At 38.3% G+C, this 26431-nt stretch overlaps 1 protein-coding gene across 4 annotated transcripts; it reads left to right on the top strand.

Moving 5' to 3' along the window:
• Positions 1-340: 340 nt before the first annotated feature.
• Steap2 (STEAP2 metalloreductase) lies at positions 341-26229 on the top strand. Of its 4 annotated transcripts, none has more exons than XM_090333060.1 (7): positions 357-422; positions 4062-4167; positions 5492-5612; positions 12437-12961; positions 14388-14915; positions 18393-18557; positions 25638-26229. In XM_090333060.1, the coding sequence occupies exons 4-7, from the start codon at positions 12470-12472 to the stop codon at positions 25644-25646; spliced, it is 1194 nt and encodes a 397-aa protein (XP_090189186.1). In that variant the 5' UTR covers positions 357-422; positions 4062-4167; positions 5492-5612; positions 12437-12469; the 3' UTR covers positions 25647-26229. The 4 variants fall into 4 exon arrangements, with proteins under 4 accessions (XP_090189184.1, XP_090189185.1, XP_090189186.1 ...); XM_090333057.1 differs by lacking the exon at positions 25638-26229 and adding an exon at positions 21300-24660; XM_090333058.1 differs by lacking the exons at positions 4062-4167; positions 25638-26229 and adding an exon at positions 21300-24660 and having other exon boundaries at positions 341-422.
• The last annotated feature ends 202 nt before the right edge of the window (positions 26230-26431 follow it).

The raw sequence follows: 26431 nt of genomic DNA on the forward strand, positions 1-26431 counted from the left end.
CGCGGTGGCGCGCGCCCGGCCAGCCAGCGCCTTCGTCCGCGCGCAGTCCCCACGCGGTGGCCCCCCGCCCCTCTCCGCGACCCGCATCCCCCTCCTCCTCCCCGGGTGCGCGGCCCCTAGCGGCGCGGCGCGGGCACCGCCAGCCCTCCCTCCCCGCCCCCTCTTCCCCCACCTCTCCTTCCCCGCCCTCCTCCCCTTACCACCCCCCCCCCCCCAACGCCAACGCGCTACGCGATCCGGCTCCTGGAGGCGGGGAAGCCGCCGGAGCGCGACGGCCGGCCGCGCGATAGCCACCCCGCAGCCGCCAGCCAGAGGTGTCGTCCTCAGGCCCTGGAGCCCGGCCCGGCCCGGCCCGGCCCCCGGGAAAGTCTTCGTCGCAGCCCGGGAGCTGCCTCGGCTCACCCGGGGCCGGCGCGGAGGAGGTGAGCGGATTGGGGAAGGACCGGAGAGGAGGTGGTGAAGGTGATGGCCGAGGTGGGGGTCCAGGTGCCGTCCGCACCTTCCATCCTCCCCGGATTTCCGCGCCATCCCGGGGCGGCCACCCCAACCTAGCGGGGTGTCTGAGAGCCGGGTGGGGAGTAGGAGAGGTGCAGAAAGGTGTCCCCCACCTCTGGATCTCCCCGGAGCTCCCGAGAAGTCCTGCGGCTGGGCCCGGGAGAACGGAGGCCAGGGGAGACGCTGCCCCACGGAGAGTGTCCCCGGGCCGGCGGAGGACGGACAGGTAACTTCCACGCCGCGGATGGTCTGTCTGCCTGCCTGCCTGCCACCCAGGGTGGATGCGGGGCTGCACTGCGAACAGGTCAAGTATTCCCGGAGGCGTTTTGTTTATTACCCCAGAAGAACTGGTGTGTTTGGGCCATGTTTGTGTTAGCAAGTAATTGACCTCTTCTTAGAGTGTCCTAAATTATCTTTGAGCTCTGTAGTCAGTCCCAGCCAAAACTTGTTGAAAATTATGCCCTAAAAAAAAAAATCTTGCTCTTAAAAATAGAGCAGAGAGATTAAAAAAAATAATAAAACCCAGAGATTTCAATTTATGATCTCCCCCACCACCCTGTGGAGAAAGATCGATGTCAGTTTTTATTCCTCTGACAGATAGTTTTTGGGGTTTTTTTTTTGGAAAACTTATTACAGGCCGCGGTTAATTGTTGCTAATTATTTGAAGAGAAATAAAATTCTGACTCCTGCTTCCACCTCTTGCCCTTCTGACCTAGATTGTAGTTGGGTTAACGGCCTCATGGCCTGGAACCTTTTTAGTTCCCACCCACACACACACACACCCTTTAATTATTTATTCTGTTGGGCTATTTCCTTATTTTCGGTCTCAAACTACAATTCATTTTCATTCACTCTCCCCCTCTGAAAGTTTAAAGGAAAGAGCAAGTCCACTGTCCAAGGGCTGCTCTAGGGAAGGCTGCAAATTCTGCAGCTAGTCAGTCTGTTTGGGGTGGTGCATCATTAATGATAAATGCCGCTAATTGTGCACGGTGGAATTGTGGAGGCTTTATATCCAGGTCACCTTTTATTATCCTGGTACCATGGAAAGTGTACTTAAAGTGAATAAGCATAATAGAATTTCAGTACTGAAAAAAAAACTACTACAGGCAACAGATGGATAGAAAGATAGGACATTCTACCTATTGGTGTGATAAAAGACAGAGCCCGGAGTTTGGCCTAGTGGTGGAGTGTTTACCTAGCATGCACGAAGGTCCTGGTTTGATTCCTTGGCACCACAGACATAGAAAAGCTGGAAGTGGTGCTGTGGCTCGAGTGGCAGAGCGCTAGCTTTGAGGAAAATGCCCAAGGACAATGCTTAGGCCCTGAGTTCAAGCTCCAGGACTGGCCAAAAACAACAACAACAAAAAGAAAAACCAACAACAACAAAAAACCGGCAGAATATGAGGAGATGCATTTACTCCCTGCTTCCCTGCTCAGCCAGTAACTATGGTACTGAGCTAACTTAGACATTGACCCAAGAAAAACATTGACACTTAATCCCTTTGGGCCCATAGATCTTCAACACCAATCGTGAGATCTCACCTAGAGCCCCATTACATCTTTTCTGACCCTGATGTTTTTTTATGCATAACGAAGATTATAATGAAAGAAAGAATTCAGAGATGAAGGAATCCTGGAGGGGCTGAGTTTGATCCAGGTACATCTCATGCTTATGTAGACACATCATAATGGAACTTTCTTGTATACTAATTGAAGCTAATAAAAATGTGGGTAAAGGGGAAAAAATAACAAATATGCATTGCATGCTTGATGACTTGTGCCAGACACTATGGAGTCAGTCACAGACAAGAAAACCATGGGTCTGCCCTCAGGGAGCTTATCATTGGCCTGTGGGGGAAGAGAGCAATTATATCAAATAATTAAAAGGGTTTCTTCAGATATTTGCAAACCAGGTTTGTGGTATGCTTATAATCCCAGTTTCTTGGGAGGATAAGGTAAGATGACCACTGGAGCCAGAAATCATAGGAAACATAGTGAGACCCACCACAAACAATAACAACAAAGAATGCTGAGTTCAGGTGAGAAATGATTGGCACTTGGGCTAGGTGGCATCAACCTGGAAAGGTTAAGAAAGAGTTGAAGACCAATAATTTAAAATGTCAAGAGTGAGGAAAATCCAGGACTAGTGGGAGTGGGGCACGTTGGGAATGCAGGGGCCATTTGGTATGCAATATCTACTGATATCTATATTTCTGTTGCTACCTCAAATGTCCCCCAATTTATTGAATTTCAAGCCTTATATAGCTCACGTGTCAGATGTTTCCCAACCCTGGGAAAACAGCTCCCAGATTTCTGACTTGAGCAGTGGGTAGGGAATGGTATACTGAGATGAAGAAATGCTGAATGAATGGAAGAAGGTCTTGGGTCAAAAAATAGTCTGTTTTGAACCTGTTAAATTTGTGACATCTACTAAAAAGGACATTACTATCATTCCTTGGGAGTAAAAAGGGCCAGTCTTCAGGATAGTTGATAGGGCTTTAATGGGTGAAATTGGTGATTGTGAATTTCAGATGAACCAATGGGCTAGGTTTTCTCAATTTTTCATTAATGATTTCCAAACTTGGGTGTGGGAAGATAATGGATGACTGGATTCTTTCTGGACTAGAGTGCTTGCCAGGGGATATGATACAAAGTCAGAGTGATGAATCTTTTGAAGGGAATGACTATGAAATATTGGTTAGGTTCAAAGAGAAACTACAAGCAGGTTGATGGGGAGTGTGAGATACATAGATCAGATTTAGTTTCTGATTAAACTAAGATTATTGGAAGACTAGCAGCTAGTGCTTTGATGAGTTGAGGAAACAAGAGACCCTGAGATTGAATGATCCGTCCCCTAAATGATGAAGTCTTGGAGAGAGATGACAGCTGTTTGGGGGGGGGCACAAAGATGATTGTGTGTACCAGGGGACAGAGTCTCTAGAGATAAGAATAAGCTTAAAGTCAGTAGATGACAACAATGAGGTTGAGGAGAAGATTATGAGATTCAAGGAGCCTCAGAAGGAAGGTTCAGATGTGGGCTTACAAAGAATGTATCTGCCTTACCTCATGACCCCAGAGAGTTACAGCTTCTTGATAATCTAGCCAAATCACCAGTTTGTATCATTAAGCCTGTGAGAACAGCTCTTTTAGAGTTACTAATATATAATAATTACTGTCCTAGGTACTTCTAGGAAAGATAATATATATGCATACATCTACATATATAGAGAGAGAGGCAGTAAAAATATATTAGGTTCTTTTTCAGAATTAGCAGCCATCTACCATTCAGTTAGAGGAATGTCAAGGAGTCCTTCTAAGCAACAAACAACAACAACAAAAAATTAAGATATTGTGGACCTGAGTGTAATTTAATTATTTTACCTTGATAATATGCTCTCAAGTATTAAATGGTTACAAGTCAAACACCTATTCAAAAAATTCAGTGTGACTTTGAAATCGTTATCTTATAGTTGAAGTTTAAATATAAGATGGTAGCATACCCTTACTATGTAGCAATAAGGCTTAAAAGCAAAAGGATGCAAGTAAACCTGTTTCTTTTTATTTAGCAAAAGGAAATGAGATTCCAAGAAAGAAAATCAAGAGGATTTTAGAACCCTCCTATCACCTCAATGTCACAAAGACAAAAACTTTCTATAAATAACAGTTTTACAGGTAATCTAGACCACCTGTAAATACCATAAAAAAAAAGACTGGTATTCTGTTAGTCAAAGTGTGGCTCACGGAGCAGCAGAATAAGCATCACCTAGGAGCTTGTGAGAAATACAGAGTTCAGTGTCACCCCACACTTAGAAGAACTGTGACTGTATATTTGAACAAGAACTACCAGGAATCATATTTGCATTGCATTGACGTTTTCTATTCTAGTTTGATTCAGTCTAGTTACTAAGTATGGTCTGCCCAGGCCTGGATGTGTGATAGCTGCAGAAAGTGATGAAGAGCCCCTTGTAGGAGAGACAGAAAAGATGCTGTCTTCAGAACACTCTGAATTTTGAATATTATGCAACAACAGGAACAATGTGTGTTGTGGGATGAGATGACAAAAGACATCAGGGTTGGTATTGCCCTTCCCAGAAAGTGAAGAGAGGAAACTGCAAGATAGTGACTCTTGGGATACTGCTTGAGCTTGGAAAGGAGCCAGGACTATCCCATCATCTTCAGTGTCCTTTGTTCAAGAGCAACTGTATGCTCTGGCAAGTGGTGCTGTTTTCATTATTACAGACAGCAATGTCAAACAAATGGGCATCAGTGAGAATCTGAAGGTCAGATCTGATTTCTCTAAATGAAAAAAAAAAGGTTATTAGGTTGAATCCTTCATGTTTTAGTAAAGTTGTTGTCCACCTTGGAGGTATGTTCACCGCACCTGGAGATCTTTTTAAAAATTCCAACATCTGGCTGGGAGTTTGGCCTAGTGGTAGAGTGCTTGCCTAGCATGTACAAAGACCCAGATTCAATTCCTCGGTACCACATACATAGAAAAAAGCCGGAAATGGTGCTGAGGCTCATGTGGTAGAGTTCTAGCCTTGAGAAAATCAAAGGACAGTGCTCAGGCCCTGAGCTTAAGCCCAGGACTGGCAAAAAAAAAAAAATTCAACATCTATACTATATCTTCCAACTTATTTTTTTAATAAAAAGATAGAGGAACAGTGACAGTATTGCCCAGTGTCCAGTTAAAGTTGAGAACTTCTGCTTCTATAACTTATTTGAGACCATTATGAAAAGAAGCTGTGCTTTCCACCCAGAGCAGAAAGCCAAGGCAGCTAAACTCTGGCCGTGTGTACTCCCCAGCAGGGTTTTCAGAAAGCAGATGGAAATAGGGTTTGTTTGTTTTTTAAAGAGATTACCCCAGGCCAGTAAAAAATGAGTAATACACCAAATGTTGATGAGAACTCTATGACATTTACTGAAAGTTATTAGTCTGCCTATTTATTTGTGTTATAGTTTCAAAATGGGTAAATTTTATGTGTAAATGTTTCAGTTGCTGCGAATGCCTCAACATTCATAATTTCATCGTCTTACTAAGATCATCAGGAAGTCCTGTTCTGTGTCATTGGAGCATCAGCTGAATGTCAAGTCGATAGTTCTCAGGAAGAGGTTTGGTATGTGAGAGCTTACAATGGAGGGACGGATAGATGGATTGTGGTGGTAGACTGATTCCTAAATGGATGTTGATCACTACAGATACCCAAAGCTTATATCTCTCTCTGGTTCAGGGTTCCATTTTGTGTGTGTGTGTGTGTGTGTGTGTGTGTGTGTGTGTGTGTGTGTGTGTGTGTGTGTCGCAGGCCAGTATGTGCCTGTACTAGGTAGGGGTTGAATTTAGTGACTCATGCCCATTGGTTGGCTTACTTGCTGATGTTTTATCATTTAAGCCACAAATTCCACCCAACATTTATACTTACTATTTGGAGATGGAGTCTCACACTTTTCTTCCCTGACTGGTTTTGAAGTCAGTCTTCTGATTTGCAAGTGTGTGCTACTGGCAGCCAGCTATTAGTGCCATTTTAACCACAGACATGCATTGCTTATTACACAGTAAGGCATTGAAATTAGGGAAATTGGCTTTCAGGGAAACTATAATGCTGAATTGTGTATTTATAAGTGAATCACTGCAACACAGAAAATCCTGTATTTTCCTAGTAATAATAGGGATCTTCATCTCAAAGTACTGTGTGGGGGGGACGTTGTGTTAGCCAGCTGTGATGCACTATGACCCACTTTATTTTAGATATATCACAATTATGATGAACCCAAGTATACAAAAGATACAAGATTCTGCTTGAGATAATAGGTTACTTGTGTGTCTTTGGCGGAAGTATATGACATTCTCTTCAGCTCTATCCATCAAAGGGCATAGATGAGGAAGCCTTGGGGAGATGTTTTAATTTGTTGGGTGGAATTTAAAATTTTATTAGTTGATGTCTTTGGGGGGAAATATTAATTTAATTTCTGAAGTAACCTAGATTTAAAGGGGTTTTTTGGTTGAAATCATTCTGACATGAATTGGATCACTTCCTATTCTTATAATTGCAATGTGGTGGACAGAAAATTTTGTTTTGGTGATTTGAAACTTAGAAATACGATGGATTTGCACCCACATAAAGCTACTTACTGAATACACATAAACCTAAGAAATACCTTTGAAAATGCTTATTTTTTATTTGTTTTATTAACATTCTGGTTATCATGAATCCTGGAAAGTTTGAATTAGTCAAGTGTAACTGTAATGTTACTACATTTTCTAAAAATTCTTTAGTTGGTCTCAAAATATGAACACAAAACACACAAATCCATGACTTATGTATTAATAAGCTATTTGCAATTACAATAGTTTATAAATAGAATTCTATGCAGTTTTAATAAAAATGATCATTTCACTGATAATTTGGGGAAAATGATTTGCAAATTACATAAATGTCAGCTGAAGGAAATTTAACACTTTGATTAAAATATTTAATTTACATATTTAATAATCTTATTTTAATATACACACAAACAGCAAATGGAGACTAAACTATTCAGGTTCTGAAATTTTTACAAGCATCATAATTACCTCGAGGGCTCCATGAGACACAACTGCTGAGTTCCACCCCTGGGGTTTCTGTCTAAAGGATGGAACCCACATTTCTAACCAGTTCCCCATTGGTGGGGATGCTGCTAGTTCAGGGACCTCAGGGATAAACACTGCCTTAGGAAATTGCCTTCCTATTTCAAGCAGAATTAATTGTAGCTTTGCCTTTTGAGTTTTCTAAAAGGACTTGAGAACTTGCAATGTAAAACCCTAAAAACAAAAGAAAACCACACTTTCCTTCTACTGAAACCCCTGTGATTGCTATAGATAAATGGTTGGGTTTACTTGTGTATTTAACTACCAAGAGAATTAGAGGTTATCTTGTTGCAACCCACAGGATGTAATAATAAAATCTCACCATCTAGTTACAGAAAACTTGGCTGTGATATCCGATACTTCATATCAAGAATGAGCCCCCTCCTTTATGATTATTAAGCAGATACCTCAGTCACAGGGGTTAGTTTTTAGAGTCTTCACTCTCACTCTTAGGAAAAGTTTTCTTACCAACAAGTGAAGAACCACTTTTTGCTTAGAGAGCCTCCTAATGTAAACAGAAGCCTTTGGAACTTTTCATTGCCTTTTAAATAAAGTTAAATAAAAAGTAGGAAAAGGAACTATATAGTTGCCATCCCATTTCATTTCTAAAAGTAGGAAAGGTATATCCCCAAAGTAGGAAAGACTTGAAGATAATTTCCCAACTTGAATTTCATCAAAAACTCCCTATTCTTGCCATATATTTTTAAATTGCTCCTCAGGTAACAGCATGGCCACAGAAGGCTAGATTTACTTAAAGGCCTGTCTTGTTTTAAATTGAAATGCATTCATAGTGCTCTGTGGAAATTCTGTGTGAAATAGACATTACTTTGGAAATACAAATTTATTCATTCACACACACACCCAGATACACACAACACATATCCATACAGAAGAAGAAAGGAAAGAGAAGAGGAAGAGGGAGAGAAGAGGAGGAGAGAGGGGGGGAGGGAGAGAGAGAAGGAGGAAAGAGAGAGAGTGAGAGAGAGAGAGAGAGAGAGAAAGAGAGAGGAGAGGGAGAGAGAGAAGGAGGAGAGAGAGAGAGAGAGAGAGACAAAGACAAGAGACAGAGAAGAAAGGGGAGGGAGGGAGGGAGGAAGGGAGGAAGGGAGAGAGAGAGAGAGAGAGAGAGAGAGAGAGAGAGAGAGAGAGAGAGAGAGAGAGAGAGAGAATAAGACTTGCAGAGGAAAAAGAAACACCATGAAATATTCTCTGATTTTCTAGAGCATGCTTTGACCATACCATCTAAGCTTTTTGTTACTGTATATTGTTATTGGAAAAGGGATATACGATAGATTACTGTTTCAAAAGTCAGGTAATGAATACAGTTCTTTTTGGACATCATCACCCTTTCCTTCATTCTCCCAGTTTTTCCCTCCTGTTCCCAACCAGAAGAAGTATAGTTTATTTTCACCCATGTCCAGTGAGTACTACTGAATCTAATTCTTATTATATATTGATTATTTTGTCACTCATGGAACTCAGGGCCTGGGCACTATTCCTGAGCTCTTTTGCTCAAGACTAGCAGTCTACCATTTTGAACTATAGCTCCACTGCCAATAAGTGGTTGTCGATTATTATTATTATTATTATTATTATTATTATTATTATTATTATTCCCCTTTTGAGTTTCACTGCAGATACATCCTGACTTTCCCTGAAATTTTTTGGGTGTAAGCACCATGTCTTCCTTTGCCCTTTATCTCTAATAAACAAAGCACATAGACCATAAATAATTCATAATAATTAGCAATAGCAGAGTAGATATGTGTTGGGATTATGCTCGTTTCATTCTTTGTCAATGGAAATGTACTAAAGTTTTTCATGTATTTTTTTCTTAAATGATGATGTTAGTCTCCCTGTGTGTGTGGTGTGTGTTGTGTGTTGTGTGTGTGTGTGTGTGTTAGCCATGGGACTTGAACTCAGGGTCTGGGTTGAGCTTTTTTGCTCAAGGCTATAGCTCCACTTTCATCTTTTTGGTTATTAATTAGTCAGGAAAGTCCTTGAGGCACTTATGTCTACTAAGCTACCTAAAAGGCTGGAAGTGGAACTGTGGCTCAAGTAGTGAGCACTAAAGAAGCTCAAGGACAGACCTTAGACCCTGTGTTCTAACCCTGAGACTGGCCACACACACAAAAGTTATACAACAACCAGTCATGTTTTGTTTTGAAGTATTACTAAATTCATAAAATCTGTTTATATCAAAAAATAAGTATTCCAATCCTATTTTGTATTTTATAGCTAAAATTCCCAAGCATATAAGCATTGGATTTATCTACAAGTAGCCTAAACTTAGAGTCATAGGTTAGCATCTCTTTGTAAGAGATGCTAAACAGTTTTAAGGTGTCCCTAGTAATGTTGGCACTGCAGTCTGAGGATCCTTGAAGGTTATAAGACTTGTATATGAATCTTTGCTGTCACTACCAATGGCACTATCATGGGTAAATTGATGATGTTTTTTGAGCCTCTGTTGCCTTATCTTTAAAATAATTATATATTCTACAGACATTTGAGGATTAAAATTTGGAATATTATTCTGAAAACCCTCTATATACTGTAAATAGCACAAAAACCTATAGTCTATGCTTCAGCAATAAGCTGTCCACTTCTCAGATCCACTATAGATTTATCTCTCTCTCCCTTCCTTTGTCTTTGTCTCTCCAGCTCTTTCCTCTTCCTTTTCTTTTTCCTCCCACTCTTTCTCTTTGTCCTCTCTCTTTCCCCCTCCCCCCTTTCAGATTTGTATTCCTTAACACTCTCATGAATCTCATTTATTAGTACAATTTCCATTCTTGTTACAGACCTATTATTAAAGGGTCCAGTTAGAACTTGTCATTAGGAATACCATATGAAGAAGGCCCAAACATGTTACATCCATTCTTATGTATAATATATATTATGTCCTAGTGCATTTTTACCTGTTCACATTCTGATTTAAAGGAGTTTAAATATGCTTTGTAAAGTATATAGATATTGATGGGTTTTTGTTTTGTTTTTAGTTTGTTAAAGCCTATTGTCATGATAATTGGGTTTAAAGATGTTTTAATTCATATATCTTAAATGTTATTTCAGATATAAAGGTTGTATATATATATGTATATAATTATATATATATATATATGATTCAGGACTGAGACTGTAGGTAAATATGGTACCCTCCTTCAGGCATAGATGGTGTATATGAGTAAAGGAAGGTAAATTGTCACTTCATTCTTATTTTTTTATGGGGCTTGAACTCTGGTCCTGGGTTCTGTCAGTGACCTCTTCAGCTCAAGGCTACTGCTCTACCACTTGAGCCACAGCACACTTCCGGTTTTCTGGTGATTAGTTGGAGATACGAGCCTCACGGATTTTTGTGCCTTCCTGAGTAACTAGGATTACAGGCATGAGCCACCGGTGCCCAGCTTTCATCCTTAATTTTTGAATGAAATAAATACTTATTTCCTAACTTCTGGTTCCTTTAATCACACTTGATTCTCCAAATTGCTAATAGTATCTCCAGAAAGATGTTGACAGATTTGGACTCCCTCAGTTTTTCTAATACCACCCCTCCCCAATTCTCTGGATACTGAGGACTCCTCCAGTGGAAGGCAAATAATTACCACTCTTTCTATACTGAAAAGTCAGAAAGGAAATATGCAACAGGTATTAAAAATATCAGTGGGTTCTCTCCTAGGTTAGACACTAAGATCACTAAGAAGCCAATGAGATGGTCACAGGAGGACTCATATACTAAAATGAGGATAACTGTAACTTTCACCTTTTCCCACCTTGTTTCCCACAGCTCCCCCCCCACCCCTGTAACCCAAAAAGCACTTTTTCTTACTAACATCCACTCAATGACACATGCCTTAGGTGGACTTCCAGGGTTCTAATCCTAGATCCTCTACTTCCTTTTCACTGGGGACAAATTAATTCTCTTCTGATCATCTCAGTATTTCTGCACATTGAACATGGTAAAAGCACTTACTTCATCGTGTGATTGTGTGGATTTGGCAACTGTTTGGCGTACGTAAGGATGAGCTTGAGGTAGTATAGGCTCTATTAAGTATCAGGTAACATTACTGATAGTATTGTCTTTCTACAGTTCAATTTATTGATGTATTTGTAGTTATTGGATGTATCTGTTTCTAGGATCAAGGTTGGAATTTCCTAAATTCAGTCATATCAAGTTTCAGTTAAAAACTGAACAAAGTGGTTTCTTAAATATATTTTCTGTGCATGTAATAGTCACTCAATTCTCTCAAGAAGTAATCCACCTCATTTGCTAGCATGAAAATCGCTGTACCATAGGGATAGGGTGATATATTATTTTTCATAAGAACCAACAGGGACACTGATTCATGCCTATCTGATTTGCATTCTTGAGCAAGTTAATGCTCAAGAGTGAGATGTTAGTCACTTAACTAAAAAATAGCTTGACTGTTTTGCAGGAAGAATAACTGTGGCATAGTCTTTGTAACCAATTAATGTGAGGGGAAAACCAAGGTTTTGTAAGCGTTGTGTAAGTTAAAACCATAAACATATTACTAAGCCCCTTTCTTAAAGGTAAGTGATAGGACATAGGGTGAATGATAAACTGCAATGGAATTTAATCAATCCTTTGTTTTATTTTGATGCTTATCCCTTTAAAATGGTATTTAAGTGCCAGTTTTTTTTATTCTTTTAATTGGCTGATTTACTATACTCCCATTTCATGAAAACGTTACTGGCTATTCAAATGAACAGGGTTTTTTTTTATTAACTTCATCTCAAATGATTCCAGACAATTTGGGGGTACATGGTTAGTTGTTTGCTTTATGGTTTTCCTGTTTTCTTGTGAGCAATCACTTAGTACTGAGACCCTTTTCTTTTCCTCTAATGGTATTTCTGCTGTGCTGTCTATTTTGCTGAGCTGCTGGATATCATGTTTGTTAGAATGGTGGGGTTTTTTTGGTTTTGTTTTTAAAGTTCTGTGTGAAACCTCTTTCCTTTTGTATTCCAATATTTTGCAATATGAAGGAGGGTCTACAATCCAGCCACATTGGCATCAGCTTCATTAGAAATATACAACATTGGCCTCCTTTCCACTCACTCAGTCCATGTCTACATTTTAACAAGATTTCTGGGTGATTTGTGAACACATGAAGGCCCATTTTAGCAGATCACCTTGTGACAGTCAGCTTTTCTCTAGACTACAAATTGTGCCTTGCTGGTTTTCATGTTGTAGTGCATGTCACACTATTTTACCCGTAGAGACATAAGACAAGATCACTGTACCTAGAAATGCGTTGGTGTTTGCCACAAGGCAATTGGTGACCATCTTATTATCTCTTGTAGGACATTCCTGGTGATTGTGGGAGAGCCTGTATCATGGAATCAATCTCTATGATGGGAAGCCCGAAAAGTCTGAGTGAAACTTTTTTGCCTAATGGCATAAATGGAATCAAAGATGCAAGGAAAGTGACTGTGGGTGTAATTGGAAGTGGAGATTTTGCCAAGTCTCTGACCATTCGGCTTATCAGATGTGGCTATCACGTGGTCATAGGAAGTAGAAATCCCAAGTTTGCCTCTGAATTTTTTCCTCACGTGGTAGACGTCACCCACCATGAAGATGCTCTGACAAAAACAAATATAATATTTGTTGCTATACACAGAGAACATTACACCTCTCTGTGGGACCTGAGACACCTGCTTGTGGGTAAAATCCTGATTGATGTGAGCAATAACATGAGGATAAACCAACACCCAGAATCCAATGCTGAATACCTGGCTTCACTATTTCCAGATTCCTTGATTGTCAAAGGCTTTAATGTAATCTCAGCTTGGGCACTTCAATTAGGACCTAAGGATGCCAGCCGCCAGGTAAGTATTCAACAACTTACTGTTTATATGGTGTTTGGTAGAGTGATCAAATATTGGATGTTTAAAAACCAAATTCTGACACTCTCCAATGATTATTTCAAAACTGTCTATATGAAGATAATATTTACTTTGTAAGAGTACCTTGTCATTCTCAAACTGACATGGAAAGCAGATTAAATAATGGGCTTTTCTGTCATAACCATTTAAAGAAAAGGCAAGGTTGATGAACAGTGTGTCACAGAGCATTTACTCTCTTAGCTTCCTCAAAAACAAAAACCATGACTGGGTGAGTATCTCACACCTGTAATGTTAGCCACTCAGTAGAGATTAGGAAAGTTATAGTTAAAACCAACCCAGGCACAAAGTTAACAAAACAGAAACCCTATTTGAAAAAAAAATTTACAAGTGCAATGAACATGGCTCAAATAGTAGAGCATGTGCCTAATAAGAACAATATCGTAACTCCAAACCTCATTACAGCCACATTAAAAGAAACACACACAAAAATAACAGGTCCTTGGTGTACTTCTTTCCCCTCCTTTTCCCCCTCCTTACCTCTTTCATTCTCTTCGTTTCCTCTAGCTACTTGGTAACACATTATTCCATTTCTGAATAAAATGCTATTTCATATCATTTTTTAAGAAGAATGCTTTAGAACTTTTTTTTATTTTACTACTAAAATATCCACAGAATATAAAATAGCACAGTTTGGTTGAAGCAATAATTTTCATATGTGGCAAATGGAAGCAGACTGGATTTGGGGAGCAAAGGGGAAGCAACACTGGGGTTTCAACTCACTCCCTCATTCATGCGAATCAAGCACTCTCCCCCTAGGCCACACTCCAAACCCATTAATTACTTCTCTTAACAGAGTTTCACTTTTTTGGGGGGGTGGGGCTGGGCGGGCTTGGACTATGATACTCCTATTAGCTACAATAACAGAAATGGACCAAAATGTTTTTAATGTTGAGATAGGGGACTTACTTACTTTTTGCTCAGGTTGGCCTTAACCCACAATCCTCCTAATCCTTGCCTCCTTCATAGATGGTTTTTGTTATAGTTGAGGAGTCACTGCCTCCAGTCGTTAACACTGGATTTCTTAGATTTGCTTTTACATACAAGTCTTTGGAAGCAAATTTTACTTCAGCTTGAGAATGAAGCAATGATTCTGATGTGAGAACTTCTAGAAGTAAGCAGATAATTCACCTTAAAAGTCTTTATGTGCTCATGATTTAAAATTAAACATGGTGATAGAATAATTGCGTCATTTTGAAAAGACAGATTTGTGCGTTCATGCTTTGTCTCTTCATCCCGCATATCCACTCAAGTGAATACAACTGATGCACTGTAATTCTGTGGGAAAGTGCTCAATGCCATGCTTACACACAACAATAGTAATGATGAGCCTTCTTTGTTTTTCCTTCAGGTTTATATATGCAGCAACAATCTCCAAGCCCGTCAACAGGTTATTGAACTTGCTCGCCAGCTGAATTTCATTCCCGTTGACTTGGGAACGCTGTCAGCAGCCAGGGAAATTGAAAATTTGCCTCTGCGACTATTTACCCTCTGGAGAGGGCCAGTGGTGGTAGCCATAAGCTTGGCCACATTTTTCTTTCTTTATTCCTTTGTCAGAGATGTGATACATCCCTATGCAAGGAACCAGCAGAGTGACTTCTACAAGATTCCTATTGAGATTGTGAACAAAACTTTGCCTATCGTTGCCATTACTTTGCTGTCCCTGGTATACCTAGCAGGTCTCCTAGCAGCTGCCTATCAGCTGTATTATGGCACCAAGTATCGAAGATTCCCGCCTTGGCTAGAGACCTGGTTACAGTGCAGGAAACAGCTAGGATTACTGAGCTTTTTCTTCACTGTTGTCCATGTTGCCTACAGCCTCTGCTTACCCATGAGAAGGTCAGAAAGATACTTGTTTCTCAACATGGCTTATCAGCAGGTACTGAATGTGCTTGTTAATTTTCTACCTCTAGTGAAATGTTTTATTAATGTGAATTGTAAGCTATGAAGTGTAAATAGTTGTAAGAATGTCTCAGAATGGAAAGTTTCTTTGGTATAATCAGGGAAGGGAAAGAATGATCACTTAAATACTCTTTTGTGTAATAATATGGCTAATTCAAAATAAGTTAGGGTAAAAGCAGCAACCATCCCCTTCTTTGCAGAATACAAGTAGAGAAGTTAAGAATTGCTTGGAGATCTTCCCTTTTTTTTTTTTTTTTTTTGCCAGTCCTGGGCTTGAGCTCAGGGCCTGAGCACTGTCCTTGGACTTTCTCAAGGCTAGAGCTCTACCACTTGAACCTCAGCACCACTTCCAGCTTTTTTTTTCCTATGTATGTGGTACCAAGGAATCGAACCCGGGTCTTCGTGCATGCTAGGCAAGCACTCTACCACTAGGCCAAGCTCCCGTCCCCCCCCTTTTTTTTGCCAGTTCTGGGCTTGAGCTCAGGGCATGAACCCTGTCCTTGGACTTTCTCAAGGCTAGAGCTCTACCACTTGAGCTTCAGCACCACTTCCGGCTTTTTTCTATGTATGTGGTACCGAGGAATTGAACCCAGGTCTTCGTGCATGCTAGGCAAGCACTCTACCACTAGACCAAACTCCCGGCCTGATCTTCCCTTTTAAAACAAACATGATTATGACTTTTCACCTTTTTATGTTGTTTTGTTTTTTGCAGTTCCTAGGTTTGAACTCAGAGCTTAGGCACTGTCCCTGAGCCTTTTTGTGCTCAAGGCCAGGGCTCTATCAGTTGAGCCACAACACCACTTCTGGCTTTTTCTGTTTATGTGGTACTGAGGAATCAAAGCCAGGGCTTCAGGCATGCTAGGCAAGCACTCTACCACTAAGCCACATTCCCAGCCTGTTTTCACATAGTTAATGTTATAACATTAATTATTTTAATAGTTTTTTTAGCTTGCTTTGGTCTATAAACTGTTAGTAAAGTTCTCAGTACACACACATAAAATTATAACCAGTGAAAACAGAATGGAGTAGGAAGATAAGGAGACAGAGAATCAAGATAAGCCACTCTGCTGGCTGCATAGCTGAGTCCATACTGCTTTTGTCTGTGAATTGAAGAAGGAAAAACTGCTACTTAAAATTTTTATTATAAAAGAGCAGAAAGGAAATTAATTTCTCTAATAAAGCTTTTCTAGCACCCAGCTCTCCAGAGAATCCCGAAGAGAGCTTCATGGAAGGGCTTGGTGATGAAATAGAGATTGATCTCACTAATTCCCACTGCACAGATGGGAAGCACAGAGTTTTACTGTAAATGTGTGATGTAACATTTCTTAGTGAAAGCCAAGGACATTGCATCAAAACAAATGTGTAAACACCTTTGTATATATAAGATAGGCATAGTTGAAGTATGTATCACATCTTAGTAAAGTTCAACAATCAAAACAAAAGTATGTGTTACAAAGTCAACAGACTCATGTCCTTTAGGATATTTTCTCTCTGAAAATATTTCTTTCAACTAAACAGTAAGGTTTTTGGAGTAGGGGGAGCGAGCTGGATTCAGGGCTGGTGCTGGAGGGAGTTGGATTAGGCTGGTGGCTCTACCATATGAACCACAGTTCTAGCCCTTTCTGCTTTTAATAATTTTTTTTACATAAGTCCTAGTGTCCCCTCCTCCCCTCCCCATCTCTCTGGCTAGTTTTGGACTGTGATCCTCCTATCTATGCCTCCCCCTCCACATCACTGACATCTGCTGAGATGGAGTCTTGCTAACGTTTTGTTTGGGTTAGACTCTTCAGTCCTCCTGATCTCTGCTCCTTGAGTAACCAGGATTACAGATGCACATCTCCCCTCCTGGTCTCTGAATCATGCAGGTTCTTATATATGTATATTCAATTTCTTTACCTCCTTCAAATGTGACCAACAGTGGATACTTCCAATCCTGCCATATGCACCTAATGCAGCCACAATACTACAGTACTCTCAGAGCTTCTTGGGGTTTTCTTTCTCTTTTTTTTTCTTTTCTCAAGTAGTTACTACTCTATAACACATTTTATGTTTTCCTCATATTTACTGTTGTCTGCCCACCCCATTGGGTTGTGTGAGGTTTCTGTGTTGTTCATGAATACATGACTCTTGTCTAAGACAGGGGTTAGATAGAGTGAACATCCCACAAGCATATTTGTGGGATCTGCCAATGAATTAGGAGGAAAGTCGGTCCAGTTGCAGTGTATATCTGTTATCCTGGACTGCCTAGAAGATATCAAACAAGAAGAGGACCTTTCTTCAGCAGTGGAGTTCTTTGGCTCTTTCAGGATATTGTCATCATTGCTTCAGGAAACAAATGGCTAAGAAATAGCTTTTGAATAAGTGTATGTGTTGCCAACTAAAATTAGGCAACATTAGCATGATGTTAAGAATGTGTTTTCCATGATGAGTTGCTTAACTCAAAACTTGAACTGAAAGAATTCAGCTCTTGGGGCTGGGAGTGTAGCCTAGTTGTAGGGTTCTGGCCTAGCATGCATGAAGCCCTGGTTTTGATTCCTCAGTATCACATACACAGAAAAAGCCAGAAGTGGCACTGTGACTCAAGTGGCAGAGCACTAGCCTTCAGCAAAATGTGTCCAAGGACAAGCCCAGCCCCTGAGTTCAAGCCACAGGAGGCAAAAAAAAAAAAAAAAAAAGAATTCAAGTCCTGACTTAGGCTCTAACATATTGTCCATGAATAAAGAAACAATTCTACAAAATATTCCCTATCAAAATGATCATAAAGTCATTAAGTCTGACTTGATTATGTATGCATTATCAAGGTAAGAGAAAGATGCTTCAAAGAACACTACATACAGAATGAGGCAATTAGAGTTTGTAAGGTATTATCCACAGAACTTCTACCTCAGGATATTCCCTCTTGCAGGGAAGAGGGAAAAGGGAGAGATAATTCAATACAAACATAACATACAGGTAGGAGAGAAAGAAGGAATATAGAAAATCCTGGCCAATAGCGTAAGTTAAACTAAGGCCACAATGTACCTAAACTCTTTGACCAAGTTTAAACATATTAAAGTAACTCAGAACTAAGTCTACCAAAACTTCCTCTTTGTTCAGGAAACCAGCGTTGGACTCCAGAATTCCTGGGCAAAGGAGATTTCCTCTTCTTGCATACACAAAGGAGAAAGTCTTTATATCTTACATAGTTGTACAAAGGAGTTGCCATTTAACAAAGTATGAATGCAGTGCATGAATACAGTGCTACCCAGAAAGAGAAGTCTTAGTCCTGTTTTTATTTAACATTTCCTTCCTTTTCCTTATACTTGGAACAATACCAAACTAACCTGCTTTCTATAATGGTTTGATAAACTGAATGAATACAACTTAAATATGTTTATATGTAACCCAGTTCTTACTGATGAAATCGGTTAATATCCCACCAAAAAAATGAAATTCACATTTGTTTTCTTGTTAGGTTCATGCAAATATTGAAAACTCTTGGAATGAGGAAGAGGTCTGGAGAATTGAAATGTATATCTCCTTTGGAATAATGAGCCTTGGCTTACTTTCCCTTCTGGCAGTCACTTCCATCCCTTCAGTGAGCAATGCTTTAAACTGGAGGGAATTCAGTTTTATTCAGGTAGGTGGGGTTTTGTTTGTTAAGGAACTGCATAACTTAGAATTTAATTGCTGACTGAATTTTAAATATGCTCCTTATAAAAAGTTTCTTAGCCAGGCATGGTGGCTCAATTCTATAATCCTAGCTACTCAGGACGCTGAGATCTGAGGATCAAGGTTCAAAGTCAGCCCAGGCACAAAAGGACCTGAGACTCTTATCTCCAAATAACCTCAAGAAATGGGAAGTGGGACTTGGCTCAAAGGCAGGGCAGTAGCCCTGAGCTGAAGAGCTCAGGGACAATGCCCAGGCCCAGGGATAGGGTGGTAGCCTTGAGCTGAAGAACTCAAGGACAGCGCCCAGGCCAAGTTCAAGCTCCATGACCCACAAAAAAACAAAAAACAAAAACAAACAAAAAAAAACAGTGTCTTTGAGGCAATAGTTACATTTTGTTCAAGCAACACATATTCTTACAGGTCAGCTTAGGCCAGTTAAGTCTGTTTAGTAAGAGAAAGACTAGTACTCATTGTCAAAGAAGACTTTGATAGCACTATCTTCAATATTAAGCATAAAGGTTATTTTAAAAAACGAAACTGAGGCCAGGGAATTTAGCCTAGTAGTAGAGTGCTTAGCTAGCATGCACCAAGACTGGTGTTCGATTCCTCGGTGCCACATTAGAAAAAGCTGGAAGTGGTGCTGTGGCTCAAGTTGTAGAGCTCTCGCCTTGAGAAAACTCAAGGACAGTGCTCAGGCTCTGAGTTCAAGCCCCACAACTGGCAAAAAAAGGAAAGAAAAGAGACTGAGACAAGAGTAATCTTAAATTTAATACTATCAATTTATTATTAGCCACACAAATAAGTTGTTTCATATATTTTGAGTCATCTTGATCATTCTGGAGGGTAGGAAACCTTTATTAACTTAAGTGGAGAGAAGGTAATTTTCTATTTTTTAAATACACATGTTACATGCATTCACAAGCACTGTCAAACTAAGGGGACTAAGGTAATTGATTATGATAGTCAACTTGATGAGCCTTATTATTATATGTATTTAATATATCAGTCATAACCTTATTTGTAAAAGTACATTTAAAGGGATCCCAAAACACCATTGAGTTCTATAAAAAGTTAAACATTCACTTTCTCCAGTTCTGTCTACAAAATAAATTTGCATATTTTTAAAATTTATAATGCAAATTCAGACTCTACCTATTTGATCATAAAATCTGTGATATCCAAATAGTTTATAGAACAAATCAAGCAATGAAACTTCATATGATTTGATACCATTTTATTCTTCACCTATTTTGGGCTTAAAACAGTTATATAAGAAAGTGGTGCTGTTGTTGACAAGGTAGGGTGGTAGCCCTGAAGAGCTCAGGGACAATGCCCAGTCCCCGAGTTCAAGTCCCACAACTGACAAAAAAAATAATAACATAAAAATTTCATTCAAATTAAGGGCATACCCTTGTCTAGATACATTTTTTTTCTTTAAGAAACAAGAAGGGGAATGCTTTCCAAACTGCTAGCTTAATCACACCTGAAAAGAAGTAGCAGACCTTATGATAACAGGTATTAGAGAAATGCATCTTATCATTATAGATTTAGATGAGTAGCTGCAAACATTCTGCCTGCTGGAGACTTGACATTTTCCTAGTAAAGTAGACATTACATCATACAATGATGTAGTATTTTCTGTAACATCAATCACTTCTCAAGTAAGCAATCTTCAACATAATAACTTAGGAAACTGAAAAATGCTGGCTTTTGAAAACTTAACCTATAAAATTAAGTAATCTTAATAATCTCAGTGTGGTCAACATTTGAATTGTTACTTATATATTAATACTATAGGATTTTTGAAATTTTCTTCTTAGTAGTATATGCATGTGTGTATATGTGTTATGTATGCATGCTCATGAGAAAAATTATCTGTATTGAACATACCATATGTATGTACATCTATATGTATGCATATTTGTTCATACATACAGGTCTTTTGTATACATAACTGGTAGAACTGTAAATAATCTTTATGAAGAGGAGATTAACAAAGTATATAAACATCCTTAAGGAAAAGCTTCATGAGTAGAAATATGTTCCAAGGAAATTAACCAAAGTATAGAAAAGGCCTAACATGATATTATTTGTTGTTAACATCTTCTTGTCATTTTGCAATCACATGAAAATGTTTTGTTTTTTTATTTAATTTTTGGACCGGGAGTATGGCCTACTGGCAGAGTGCCTGGCCAGCATGAATGAAGCCCTGGGTCCAATTCCTTGGTACTGTATACACAGAAAAAGCCGAAGTGGTACTGTGGCTCAAGTACTAGAGCGCTAGCCTTGAGAAAACCCAAGAACAGTGCTCAGGTCCTGAGTTCAAGCCCCAGGATTGGCAAAAACAAATTTAATTTTTGAAGTAGTATAAATTATTGAAGGTGTTGCATTGTGACAATTCCATAATACTGAGAGTATGTCTTGTGAAATCATCTTCTTAATTACCTAAATAAAATAATAAGACTATTAAACCTACCCAATATATCATTATTAGTATAAAATAAGGAGTACAAACAAATAATGTCAATGAACGTCTATAGAAATAGATAAAAATGTTCTAAATTTTTTAATTCAGCAAGGACCAAGAATAGCGTCATAACTTTAGACAAAGTAGTTTTATCAAAATATTGTATGTACATAGGTTTATTTATGAGATTGAATAATTTGCTTCTTGTTATTTTTCTCTTTTTCCTTTCCTCTCTGCCCCAAGTCTACACTGGGCTATGTGGCCTTACTTATAAGTACATTCCATGTTTTGATTTATGGGTGGAAGCGAGCTTTTGAAGAAGAGTACTACAGGTTTTATACACCACCGAACTTTGTTCTTGCTCTTGTTTTGCCCTCCATTGTAATTGTGGGTAAGATTATTTTACTTCTTCCGTGCATCAACCGGAAGCTTAAAAGAATTAAAAAGGGCTGGGAAAAGAGCCAGTTTGTAGAAGAAGGTATTGGGGGAACACTTCCTCAACTTTCCCCAGAGAAGGTCACAGTAATGTGAAGTTAAATGGTGCTCACTGATGCCATCGTACAAAGTTCTACTCGTGCCATTGTTAAAATGCTGTGCTCTGTGTTCAGTTGTGTGTTGTCTAATTACATTTGTTTGAGACATGTCAAATGAACTACCAGTGGAAATAGTGATCATACATTCAAGTTAATTTTCATAAATGTCAAAAATTTTGGTCACCAATGTATTGTTGAAAGTTAAGTATTTCTTGTTTTGCATAATTGTAATAGTATTGTGATTTTTATCTATATTTCATTATCAGGCAAACGTATTTACAGTAAGTAATACCAATGTAAGGCCAGGCATGGTGGTGCACACCTGCAATCCCAGCTACTTAGAATGCAGAGAAAAGAGAATCTGGAGATGCTGTTCAACCCAGGCAGTTAGGGAGACTCTATCTCAACATATAAACTAAAGGGCTGGGACATGGCTCAAGTGGCGGAGTCCTTAGGTGTAGCATAATCATAAAAACACTTTATAAGCCAGAATTCGGATCTTTTAATGTATCTCACTGAATATACTCATATCCTGAAACTTAAGATTTTAATTATTCTCCACCCTACGAATTAGAAACATACCATTAAGATAGGACACATAACATTAGCATCTTGGTAAGAATTCATGGGAAAATTACTATTCTCAGAAGACTGGATTGAAAGAAAGCCATTACTTGTACAAAGTCATGTGATTGTGTGACCAAAAACAATTTTTTAAAAAGACATGAAATTATATTTAAAATTCATTAGAGACATAAAATACATATTGATAATGCACCCCTCATGACAGATTTTGTCAATTACTTATATGTTGCAGCTTCCAAAGCTGGTGTCCAATATAGTATAGTACCAATCCTAGGATTTGTACAATTTTTCTTAGTTGTGCAGTTTTCGTATAAGTAATTATTCAACACCTGATCTTTAAATTGATCCTTAACCAGTAACCACCATACATGGTGTAGAACTGGGGGTGGGGGTGGGGTAGAGCATGGTTTTAAACACATTACTTAAAGTATCTATTCTACTTAATACTTACAATAACCCCATGAAGTGGGTAATTGTCCACATTTTACAGACAAGGAGATGAAGGGTAGGAAATAATTCATTCAGGGTCATACCATGAGTACATGCTTGCAGGGTGAGCCCAGGTACTCATCTTCCAGAGCTAGGGTTTTAACTGCCAGACTATTTAGCACTGCTGTATTTCCATACATTACATTCACAAGGCCAGTCTAGATGCTTTCTCTTTGAACAAAGAAAGCATTCAGAGTGGGTTATGTGCATCCAATCATGTAGGAAAATATCCCAATACATAAATCTGTTGTCTCTGGTAGGGAAGTCCTCACTTAGCTACACAGGTTTGACCTAGAGCTGTACAGAAGACCATAAACCTCTGTAAGAGGAAGGACTAAAGCTGAGAGGACCACAGCAATGTTTATGAGTTGCTAAGGACCTGATGTTACTTTATAGATCTCTGTAAAAGAAGCCAACTCCTTTTCTCCTCCTGAGAAAATCCCCTGCTACAAAAACCATTCATTAGAGAGCAATTTACAATAAGCATGAAGGATATTAAAATAAGAGGTCAATTATGAATCTGATGGAAACATATAATCATAGCGATTATTCATAGAATTTCTCAGTGCTAAAATCCATATGTAAATTGCATTTCCCCTTTTGGTCTTTCCTTATTAAAATAGAAGGTTTCAGACAAAATACAATTATATGCATGCCTCTTCCTAAAATTATATCATTTCTGGAGTTACTCAATGACTTGGGTCTAGCTTCCCAGTGAAAGGATTTTATTTAGTGGTATCTACCTTTCCCATTCAATGATTTCTCCTTATCGATCATTCCATTGATGATCTGGGAAATCACTCATGATTCCCTCAAGTTTCTTTGTTGGTGAATTTTCATATCTTGTACTTACTAATGGAGCTACCCATTTTCTTTATATTGATTATATTTCTCCCCTTTTCATTTAGACTTAGTTATTAGCAGGCATTCAGTAGGGTGAGAGCGATAAATACATTGATGATAGGAACTGGCGAAAACAACACGTCAGCACTTTCTTAGCTTGGTCTGGGCGCTGTCCCTGAGCTCTGCAGCTCAGGGCTACTGCCCTACCCTTGAGCCAAGTCCTACTTCCCATTTTCTAGAGGTTAACTGGAGATAAGAGTCTCAGGTCTGGGCTGGCTTTGAACATTGGTACTCAGATATCAGCCTCCTGAGTAGCTAGAATTACAGGCGTGAGCCACCAAGCCTGGCTCCTTTTAATCTTAAAATTATGCTTTAACCACTTAATAGTAAAATACAATGAAATAGTTCTAAAATTTAAATGACTAGTAAGGCATACTGTTGTACGTAGATCTTAAGTAGCCAATAATATATATCACTATTATAGATAAATCTGATATTTGCAAATATGAAAATGCAGTGTATAAAAGATGCAAGTGTTATTTTAAATGAGAATATATCCTTTGCATTGCCACAAAAGAAGTGGAATAATTTTGAAGTTTTAGAATAGGCTGCACTCATTATAATCCTAAATGTTTAAAAATTTTTCTAAAATTTCAAATCTATTGACTTTTGATCGCCTTACTATTTCTGTTTATTTTTCTTGTCATTTTTTTTCATGATCACTTTTAAATCACTTTTGCTGGCCTCAGAAGGAGAAGTAAACTTTGCTATTAGAATATGTGAGAATTGTTTCCCAAGAAGTGCCCCTGAGAAAATTATGAGAATGTAGGAAAAATACCCAGTTGATCTATGCAAAGAATATCAAGTACTTTTTTCCTATGAGGAAATAACCACGAGCAGTATTATGCTTACATAACTTTTGTGTACAGATTTCATATGTATCCTCTATTTAAAGTATTTTAAATCACTTTTAAATATGAATATATTCATACTAACATTTATTTTTTAAAACATTCTTAGGAGTTTAGCCCAGATTATCTACATTTGAGCTTTTTGTTTAATTTTTAAGGTATTTAAAAGTCTGAGTAAATTATATTTACAGATCCTTCTCAGAGATAATTATTCTATGCCATATATAAAGTATCTAATGAACTCCATTGTTCAACTACCTAGTTATAAACATAAAACTTTGAGTTGATGAAGAATTTTACTTTTAAAATTAATTTGAAAATCCTGAATTAAGGTATTCATAGTCACATTTCAGTTAAATTTGAAAAATTATTTATAAAAGTGCTTCAAGAATAATTTCAGTTTTTATGTTAATTACCTATGTAAGATGATAAAATATTCTTTTTAATTGCCTTTTTCTATTAAACTATTTCATAATAAATATGTAGCTTCTCCAGAAAAAGACATTTATTTATGAAATATATTTATGAATGTTATATTTTAAGGATTACTGTAAATGCAATTCACAAGTATTTCATTTGGAATACTGTAAACACTGAAACATTTAGCTGCATCAGTCTATAAAGTCCCTCTTTTGATATCTTAATATTTAAAATTATATATTGAAATGATTTTGTAAATTTATGACTCAGAAATGTTACATGTAGTATACATGCCTAGTCCAGTGGTAAAGTTTATTTATGATGTGTTGTAAGGAATCAGATATTAACTCTCACTTGTTCTTAAGTCAGTATAAGGGAAAATGCTGCCATACATTTAGAATAACTCCAAATGAAACTGTGATGATTTTAATGGAAACTATCTCTTCTTGCTTTTGAACATTTAATTTTACAGGAATAAATGGGTTCTACCTTTTTTGAGTATAGGAAAATTATAACGTGCTTAATTTTCAGAGATTCTATCCATATGATAGTAAAAAAGGGGCAGGTTGTTTTGCCTAACATACTGAGAGTATTTTTTTTAATTTACATGAATTTCCACTGCATTCATCCAAAATTAATGCAGATTGTATGGATTCTCCCTGGGCCAAATTATGGTACTTCCAAATTGCCAGCTTGAGAGACATATTCTCTCAGAGATCATCTTTGAAGGTTTTGTACAGTTTTGCAGATATCTTTATGAACAGAGACTGGAAGTTGTCTCCCAATGTCTTGTTTCTCAGTGTCTGTAAAGCTTCAATAGATCCCAGTCGCCCGGTGCCCTGGCAGCCAGGTATACAATGAACTGAGAGCTGGCCAGTGAGATGAACTCTACAAGGAGAGCAACATGTGTTCTTCCTCCCTCCATTTTGCTCTTGACAGTGTACATCTATCTCAACTGTCCCCAGAGGGCCCAAGACACCCTATGGAAAACAGATTAGAGACCACTATTATCTATTTCCAGTGAGTTTTTTCCTCCATGTAAGTTTCTGTGTTATGTGAAGTCTAGAATATCCTTTTTTGGTATTCAGTCCTTTGTCATAATACCACTTAAACATTGTTGAATAAGATAGAGGGCAATAAATTTTCCTTTTAAAAGCTTTTAAAGGATAATATGCAATTTGCATCGCAGTTGATTTTCTGTTGTTAATTATAATCTTAACTCTTGCCTTGATTTTTTTCTTTGTCTATTTTGTACCTGCGTGGAAAATATTGTTTGCTCTGTAAGTGTGTGACTCTTATTTTCTAAAACTCTGTAATCTCTAACATTGTTATCAAAATTCATGCCATGTTTTTATACCACTCTCATAGATCTGCCTTATAAAACCCAAATAAAAAATTCTATTTAGTGTCTTAACTTCTTTTTAGAAATGTATATGGTTGATTGTTGCTCTTAATAATAATTTTTAAATCTGGTGAAGTAATTTGTTATGAATATTACATAGACTTTCTTCCTTTTCTTTTTCTTTAATGTACCACCTCTACCTGAAGGGTAGGAATTGTATCAAAAGATGGAACTACAAACATGAGAAGGGGT

The sequence above is a fragment of the Megascapheus bottae genome, chromosome 5 (genome assembly GCF_031878675.1).
Source record: "Megascapheus bottae isolate mThoBot1 chromosome 5, mThoBot2.hap1, whole genome shotgun sequence".
NCBI lineage: Eukaryota > Metazoa > Chordata > Mammalia > Rodentia > Geomyidae > Megascapheus > Megascapheus bottae.